At 44.8% G+C, this 9,336-nt stretch overlaps 1 protein-coding gene and 1 long non-coding RNA gene across 2 annotated transcripts in view; one reads left to right on the top strand and one right to left on the bottom strand.

Moving 5' to 3' along the window:
• The window catches only part of LOC116090214, an 81,957-nt gene that overhangs the window by 45,403 nt on the left and 27,218 nt on the right, over nt 1-9,336 (bottom strand). The window lies entirely within an intron of this gene.
• Cd302 (CD302 molecule) overlaps nt 7,733-9,336 on the top strand; it is a 36,645-nt gene continuing 35,041 nt past the window's right edge. The window contains exon 1 of the mRNA XM_031370375.1: nt 7,733-8,152. Within this exon, the coding sequence (XP_031226235.1) occupies nt 8,092-8,152 (61 nt within the window). The 5' untranslated portion in view covers nt 7,733-8,091. The remainder of the gene's footprint in view (nt 8,153-9,336) is intronic.

Here is a 9,336-nt window from a genome sequence, read left to right as displayed (position 1 = left end):
ACCTAATTCCACCTCTTACAACAAAAACAACAGGAAGTGACAATTACTTTTTTAATATATTAATTTGAGAATTAATATGACCAACATATCCTAATCGATTGAAATCCAATAATATGAGAAATTGGAAATTAAAAAAAAAATAACTCATAGAGAACAAATATAGAAGTGGTCCTAACATTCCCTCCTTCTTTCTCCTTTTCCCTTCCCCTTTCCTCAGACAGTCTCTGGAAATTCTCCCTACTAAATGGTTGCTGCATTGGCATGGGTTTTTTGTTTGTGTGTTTTAAGACATGATTTCTTAGTGTAGCCCTGGCTGTCCTGAACTCTATAGACCAGGCTAGCCTCGAACTTCTGCCTACCTACCTCGGCCTCCTGAGAGGCATGCGTCACCATGGCCAGATAAAGAAAAGAAATAAAAACAAAATCAAAACCAATTTTTTTGACTTTTATATTCGTAGAAGGCCCCATGCCTGACTCTGTTGCTGAGATCTCCCAGAGACTGCTGGAGCTCCCTAATCCCTCATCTTAGGCTGCTTTTTACACTAAGACCCTCTGGCTGAGGCAGAGACCTCATTGCTATTAGTTCATGCAGTAACTGTATCCTGTTTAGGAAGAGAAATTCGAATTTGCTCTCAAATGAAAGACTGTACACCAAGTCATTATGAAAGCACTATGTCATAAACATAGACAAACATATTTGTGTCCACTCACAGTGTCAAACTGTACTAAACATTACGTCACAAGGCACAGCAGTTTCCATGGCAACCGTTTGCCAGATACTTTCTGCTTCCTTCATAGTTCTGTTTGAGGCAAACATGTTCATACTTCGCAATCTCAATTTTTTTAAAACTTCATTTTTTATTATGCATATGTGTTGGACTGTGCACATGAATGTAGGTGGCTGCAGAGGCTAGAACAGGGTCTTGGATTCCCTGGTTTGGGCATTACAGGCACTGTGCACTTCCCAGGAGATGCTGGGAACCAACCTCAGGTCCTCTAAAATGGTAGCACACAACCTCTAAGCCTTCTCTCCAGCCCCTGAGCTCAGTTTCTTTAACACTCTTAGATCATCTATCACTCATCGCACAGCATGTATGTGTTGTGTGTATGTATGTTTGTATGTATGTATGTATGTATGTATGTATGTATGTATGTGTGTATCTTAGGGTTTCATGGCTATGAAGAGACCACAGAAACTCTTTTAAAGGAAAACATTTAATTAGGGCTGGCCTTACAGTTTTAGAGGTTTAGTCTGTTATCATCATGGTGGGAAGCATGACAGCTTGCAGGCAGACATGTGCTGGAAGAGCCAAGAGTTCTACATCTTGATCTGAAGACAGGAGGGATAGACTGTGTGTCACACTGACCAGACTTAAATATATATGAGACCTCAAAGCCTGCCTCCAAAGTGACACACTTCCTCCAACAAGGCCATACCTCCTAGGAGTGCCACTCTCTATAAGCCAAGCACTCAAACACATGAGACTATGGGGACCATACCTAGTCAAACCACCCCATTCTACTCCCCGGCCCCAATAGGCTTATAGTTATAATGCAGAAATACATTCAGTCCAATTTCAAAAGTCCCTATCGTCTATCGCAATCTCAAACTTGTTTAACGGTCCAAAGTTCAAGGTCTCTCCTGAGATTCATGCCATCTCCTAAATATAACCCCTGTAAAATAAAAATAAAAAGCAGATCACATACTTCCAACATAAAATGGCACAGGACATACATTACCCTTCCATAAGGTAGGAGAGGGAGCAGAGTGAGGGAAGGCTGGACCAAAACGAGACTGAAAAATCAGCAAGGCAAACTGCAAACTCTGCATCTCCGTGTCTGATGGCAAAATGTCCTTCAGATCTTTGACTCCTTTCACCATTGTTGACTACAACAAACTTCCCCGTTAACAACTTTCCTCTACAGGTATTTCATGGCTCTGGGATCTTTAGCCTCGTGTGGTCTCCAGGCTTCGCCTTCACAGCTTCTTACAATGGCCTCTCTGGAACACCCCTGCCACATGCCTAGCCTCGTTGGCTTTCTTTAGTTGTATAACCCCTTTCTTCTATCCTCTACTCTAAAGCCAGGATCACACGGCCAAAGCTGCCGAGTTCTGCTGCGTGCTGGGGCTGGAACACGGTCCTCTTGTTCAATTACATCCTCACCAGCTTTCCGTTTTACACAATGTAGACTGACTCAGAGGGGGGATCTTAGCCTGATCACAACATAAAACTGATGATCTGTACACCTGACTACAATTCTCTGAGTATCTAATTAAAACATTCTCACTATACACCCCCACAAACTGAGTGTTCATACATTTCTTTGTTTCCCCTGAGCTAAGCTAATCACAAGTAGAATTTGAGAAGCTACTCCATTTTCCCAACCAGTTACATTTATGTTAGTTAATATGAAGTAGGTATCATTTTTGAATCCAAACTAGAAACCCAGAAGTCATCCCCCAACCCTCTTCATCATCTTGCTCAGTTTTACCTAGACTTTTAACAAGAAGGGCAAATGCCAGTCACTAGCTGTCTTATTTCAGGTCTTGGTCATTTCCTCCCTGAACCTAATGTAGATTGATAATCAGTGCTAGGTCAGGTTGATTCCCCAGGCTAATGAGCCTTTTACTAGAAAGTAGCCTCCAGTTAGTGTTTACAAAACAACAGAGAGCTCAAACAGGAGAATATAGCTATTGGGAAACCAGGGTTGAGCCCAGTCAGTAGAAATCCAGCACCAGAGTGGAGCCAGAGTTCCCAGGAAGTGAGCCAAAAAGAAAGAATTTAGAAATGGGAAATGGGAAATTTTGAGAGATACAGTGGAAGTATGGAAGTATTCTGAGAAGTATATTCTAAGAACGTTGTGTCTAGTGGAGATAGGCCATAGAGGGAGAAGGCTGGTCCCTAGCAGCTTTGAGACTTCCTTCCTTCTTTCCTTCCTTCCTTCATTCCTTCCTGTTTCCTTCCTTCCTTCCTTCCTCTCTTCCTTCCTTCCTTCCAAAAGAGATGGAAAGTAAGGATTTGTTTCTGCAGTAATGAGGACAGAATCCGGGAACTTCCTTGAACATGCTACACAGGTTCAGTTACCACTGAACTACAGCCCCCTGCCCTTGGTTTATTTGGACAGGATATCACTACTGTGGCCAAGGCTGGTCTCAAACCCCTTATCCTCCTGTTCCCTAAGTGATTGAATTAAAAACATGTAGCATCAGGGCAAGTCCACAGGTTCAGAACATAGGAGAGGGCTGGGTGATAGTGACACACTCCTTTAATCTCAGCACTCAGAAGGCAGAGGCTGGTGGATCTCTGAGTTTGAGGCTAGCCTGGTCTACAGAGTTCCAGGAGAGCCAGGGCTACACAGAGAAACACTGTCTTGGAATAACAAAGCAAAGAAAAACAAAACAACAACAAAAGAGAAAACAGGAGGAGGGGAAACCCAGTCTCAAAGAACAATTGATGCTGAGAAGATGGGAATTGTCGATGGAAGAAAATGTTGGAGAAGATGAGACAAGAGAGTTGGTTCTCAGTTTACAAAAAGAGGAACTGGGCTTGCCTGAGATGAGGAAGCATATCTTCCTCTCTGGGGCTACAGAGGAAGAGCTGCAGATATGCATTTGAAGATGTTTGTCTCTAGCTGGTAGTCAGTGGACTCTGTTTTCTTGCTCAGCAGGATGTAAGAGATTCTTATGAGAAAGCAGACAAAGCCTTAACTCAGTGACAGTAAGAAAGTGTTTGGCATGTACAATGAGAGGGCTGGGAGAGCACAATGACTAAGGTAAGAAGAGGGGGATTACAGAAGAGGCACACAGAGCCCGAGATGCATGGATAACGACAGGTGTTGGGAGAATGGACTTTCTCTTGCTGTCCTTAGTTGTTGCAATATGAGGGTGGAGGGGGCTGGAGACTGAAGACCAAGCAACTCAGGCTGAGATCTTGGTGAATGGTGCAGCAGAAGAAAAGGATGGAAGCAGACAGGAATAAAAGAGAAATGGAAGGCTGTGGAAAATGAGGCGAGGGATGGAGCAAGACCAGAGGGGAGAGAAGGGAGCGAGAAAGAATTAAGTTGGGACAAATAATTAGAGAGGAAGATGGAGAGTGATGGGTTTCAGTAGATGATGCGGTCTCCCACAGAGGCAGTAAGTGATGATGTCTCATGTCTTAGCGTGAAAAAAGAGGCAGAGTACCAGAGCCGCCTAAGGAGAGAATGTGCCTTTCTCTAGTTCAAATGATAAAGCAAAAACTCCAGCTGAAGTAGGTCACAGCTTAAATTAGGTCAGCTTATTAGATTGTCAATTCTATCCTGTGTCTAAGATGTCTTTGAAAATTAGTTGAACATAAAACCAATCCACATTTGTTGCAGTTGCCAATTAATCTCTACTCAAAATGACCCAGCAGCTGTGGCACAAGTTCCTTGATACCCATCCCAATGGCCTGGGTTCCTAAATAAAAGACACACATACACACACACACACACACACACACACACACAGAGCCTTATATTTTAATATGCCTTAAGTGGATTAATGGCTGAGCCACTTCCAACCCTCCATGTGGCTAATACCTCCCTCCGATGTTTCTGAGTTATTACTTACTAAAATCTATATTCCATCATTGTTACCCTAGACCCAGTAATGGATAAGGGAACCTGGGGCCACTCTTTCCAGGCTCTTACATGATTACTATGCTCTCTCTTCTGCAGATCTCAGGCCTGGAAGCTACTCATTTCCTGGCATGGCTGCTCTAGCCTTCCCCCACCCCCACCTCCATCCCCACCCCTGTCCCTTGCCCCGGGAAACCTAAAAGTCTCACTTCTGTCTCCCTGCCCAACCATTAGCCACCAGGAACTTTATTTACCAATCAAAACCAACTGGGGGCAAAGAGCCTCAGTGTCTTATGTGTGGAGTCTCCTGTAATTTTGGGGACCCAATTAACATTTGGGATTTGAGTCATTCTTGCTTTTCATTGGCAATCCTCTAATGACATGACCCAGAGCATCTCTTCATAAGCTCATTTGCTCTCTATTATCTTCTTGAGTAAGAAGTATCTTTCAGCTCTGCCTGTTGCTTGTTTTCTTTATATTGAGTTTGACTTGGTTGTTTTTTTTCAAATAAGTCACAGATTGTTGGCATTTTTTTTCATCTTTTGTATATGACTACACTGCCACTGTCTTCAGAGACACCAGAAAAGGGCATCAAATCCCATTACAGATGGTTGTGAGCCACCGTGTGGTTTGCTGGGAATTGAACTCAGGACCTCTGGAAGTGCTCTAAGCTGCTGAGCCATCTCTCTCCAGCCCCTTGTCTTGATTTTATACAATGATGCCAATGACATGAGGCTTACACAAGGGGCCTTGCTTGTTCTAGTTCCTGTTGCCAGTTGCAGAACCCCCCTGGGTTAAGGTATAGTTGCATCATTTATAAAAGCGTAGTTAAAGAACTAGCCTGTAGTGCCAGCACTTGGACTCAGTACAGGAGCCTGAGTCCAAAGTGGCATGCATAGTCCTTATCACAGACAAACGAAATGGACTTTAGAAAGCATTTCATTAGTTCTTTGAGAATTCTGTACAATGTGTTGAGGTTATTGTCTAAGTTAGGGTTTTTACTGCTGTGAAGACATACCATGATCAAGGCAACTCTTATAAAGGACAACATTTAATTGAGGCTGGCTTACAGGTTATCATCATGGCAGAAAGCACAACCATGTCCAGACAGGCATGGTGCTGGAGGAGCTGAGAGTTCTACATCTTGTTCTGAAGGCAAACAGGAGAAGAATTGACTCCCATGTGGCTAGGAGGAGGGTCTCAAAACCCACTCCCACAGTGACACACTTTCTCCAGCAAGGCCACATATCCTCATAGTGCCACTCCCTGGGCCAAGCACATTTAAACCACTACAGTTATATTCACTCCCCTGTTCCTCTCACACTCATCCACTCCACCCTCCTCCCTTTTTACCCAACTTGTAGCTTTCTTTATTTCATCCTCTCCATCAAAGCCCAATTGGAGTTTGCCCTACTATTTTTTGGGAGTGAAGCCTGACATAGATTATGGTCAACCAACTAGGGGGCCGCATCTTTAAAGGGAATTGACTTCCCCTTTCTCATTACTATTAGAAGCCTCATCCACTGGTGAGAAGTCTGTGCCCAGCCAGCACCTCAGTGGTGGGATTTTGTCTAGGTTGAGTTTTCATACATCCATACATCTTGTGCATGTGGTCCCAATCTCTGTGAGTTTACTTGTGCGGCTGCCCAGTTGTGTCCAGAATACAGTGTCCTTGACGGTATCCACCAGTGGAATGTGTCTGGGTTGAGTTTTCATACATCTTATGCATGTGGTCACAATCCCTGTGAGTTTACGTGAGTGTCTGCAGCTGTGTCCGGAAGACAGTGTCTTTGACGCTATCTACCAGCTCTGACTCTTACTATCTTTCTGACCTTTCCTCCCCAAAGATTCAAAAACCTTGAGGGGAGGGGTGTGATATGCAAATCCCACTTAGGGCCACATCCTCCACAGTCTCTTATTTTCTGCACATTGACCAATGGAAGGTCTCTATTAACTGTTATCAACTGAAGAAGCTTCTCTGATGAGGGTTGAGAGATACACTCATCTATGGGCAAAGCAGCAAGTCTCTAGGAATTACTTTAATACTATGTTCATTTAACAGAATAATAGCATTGTATTCCCCCTTAGGGACTGTGATCTATTTAATCACAGGTTCTTGGCACAGTGCCAGGTATGGCCTTAGATCCAACATAGGCCTTAGATCCAATCATAAACTGCTTGGTCACTTTTGTAACATTCATGCCACTACCACAGCAATAAGCATATCTTATTGGGCCCATCATTGCTGTAGCTTGCAAGGTTTCTATCTGGATGAGATAGAGGTGTTTGCTGTATATACTAATGGAGGAGAAAAAGGTATTTTCTCCTGCTTTCGTGTGCACAGCAAGCACTTCCCAGCCCTATGAAAGCTGACTGGTATAGACGAAGCTTCCAATTAGTGCCACCTTGATTTTTCCACCTTATCTGACTCAGCTATGTGGTGTCTTCAGCAACAGGGGCTTACCAACAAGTTCTGAAAATAGCCAAGACCGTTAGCAATAACCTGTAGTTCTTGGAGCTTTATGAGATTCCATTGGCAACAACTCAAGAAGTACCCGTTCTTGGTACTGGAGTTTTATTTGCTAGGTGGTGTCTATTCTCTTTCCCTTTTGTAAGGTAACTCCATTAAAAATTTCCTCCCTCCCTCCCTCTTTCCCTCCCCTTCCCTTCCTCCCTTTTTCCCTCCCTTTCTTCCTCTCTCCTTCTTTCCTTCTTTCCCTCTCTCCTTCCTTCCCTCTTTCCCTCCCCCTCTCCTTGCCTCTCTCCCCCCTTTCTCCCTCCCTTCCCCCCCATAGCATTATGTTCCCGGTGGCTTTTTCAAAAGGCATTGTTAGCTGTCCCATCCCATAGTCCTTGCTTTAACTTATGCTTCTATCTCCCATCCCAAAAACCTTTCCTAGTGGCAGAGAAATAGTTTCTAAGAGACATAGTCCACTGGGAGGCGATTGTGAAAAGGGAGATTATGGTTGGTGACACCACCTTCACTAAATAACCAAAGTCCATCAATCTTTGTCCCTTCTGTATGTATGACTCTTGCCAAAGGGGCACAAACAACTCTACTGAGAAACATCAGACAAACCCAAATGTGCTTGTTCCTGGATTGGTCCCTAGAACAAAAATAATTGTCAAATGCCACAAGTGCTGTGGATTAGTCAACAATGCTCCACCAATGCTCGTTCCTGGTTCTGATCCTTGCACTGAAGTTACGTAAGATGCTAACATTTAGAGAAACTGCCCCAAGGATTACGGGAAGCTCTATTTTTGTAACATTTTAGAAAGTCTGAGATTATTTCAGTTCAAATGGGAGGTTTATCTTTAACGAAGAGAAGTTGGAATCTGCGGCGTGCCAGCCAGTTGGGAATCTGAGCGTCCCAGCAGTGCGACCCTGGGCTCCACTCCCCCGCCTCGAGTGGGAGGCGTCGCGTCTGAACTGGGAGCTCCGCGCGCCCGACAAAGCACCGCCCCCCCGCCCGCTCTCGGCGCCGCGCAGTCATGCCCCACGCAGCGCGGTCCTCGCTCCTGCTGCTGAGCCTTGCCACTGCCATCGTCGCCGGTAAGCCGCCCCTGCCGCGCCCCGCGAGAGCGCAGAGTCCCAGCTCCCACCGCAGCCCGCATGCCTCGCCCTCAGACCATCCCGCAACCATCTCTCTGGCTGGGTGTCTTCGGAGAGCCAGACCCGGGGGAAAGGCCAAAGCCGAGGACCCTCCACTTCCAGCGTGTCTGCATCCTCAGCTCAGACCCCCCACCCCCAGACGGTTAACTAGCTAGAGGGCAGAGGAACTTAGAGTCTTCAAAGGGTGGCTGCAGGGAAGGGGTGAGGCCTGGGGGTGGAGGGAGGAAACAGGCCCTGTCCCGTGGCTAGTGGGCAAGTTGTTAAAAGAGGAAAAGAGTTCAGCCAAATAACCCCTGCATCAAGAGGGAGGAAAGCCAGGCTTGGATCTCACTACAAACACTGCGATTTAGAGAAACCTTTGGTCGGCTGATATACAGTGGCATCTGAAAAAATTAGACATAATTAGTCACTTACAAAATGACCCCCTGAGGAAAACAGACAATTCCACCAAGCACGTGTTTTTCTTTAAACAAGCTTTCCGTGGAGGCACGTCAAAAAAAAAAAAATGTTAATGGGGAAACCCTGGGGGGAGAGTTCCTTCCAAAAAAACACTACCAAATGTTTCCGAGAATGAAGGAGCAAAGTAAACAAGAACTAAGTGGATACTTGTGTGGGCTTCAGTAACAGGATTATGCAAGAGGTTTTTGGTTTTTTTTGTTTTTTTGTTTTTTTTTTTTTTTTTTTTTTTTTTTTTTTTTTTTTTTTGCCTCCACTGGATTTCACTGCATTTTAAATAAATTTCTGTGTGAAGTCTGAGGACAGCGGGGTATTTTAAAGGCCCTGGGTGTTGAAGACCTAGCACAGTGAGCTGCTCAGAGCTCGCAAAGCTCTTTTCCTGGGTTCCTGTACGAACGACCAGTTAGGCTGTCGGCTGCCTCTCTGAGGAGCAGAAGCAAGATGGGCGGTTTCACACCATTCGGATTTGTGCTTTAATTTTGTCTAAGGCTGGACTAGAGCTTCTTCAAAATCTGGACGAACTCTGAGTCCTCCTTAGGCACCCCCTCGTATTCTGGGATACCTGAACTCCCACTTAGCTCTCTACCATGCCAGACTATTTTTTTAAAATAGTTTTGTTGTTGTTGCACCAGTGAGATGGTGCAGTGGGTAAATTTTTTTTTTTTTTT

The sequence above is a fragment of the Mastomys coucha genome, unplaced genomic scaffold (genome assembly GCF_008632895.1).
Source record: "Mastomys coucha isolate ucsf_1 unplaced genomic scaffold, UCSF_Mcou_1 pScaffold15, whole genome shotgun sequence".
Lineage (NCBI taxonomy): Eukaryota > Metazoa > Chordata > Mammalia > Rodentia > Muridae > Mastomys > Mastomys coucha.
The sequence above is the reverse complement of the archived record's forward strand: the minus strand, read 5'-3'. Positions and strand labels throughout refer to the sequence as shown.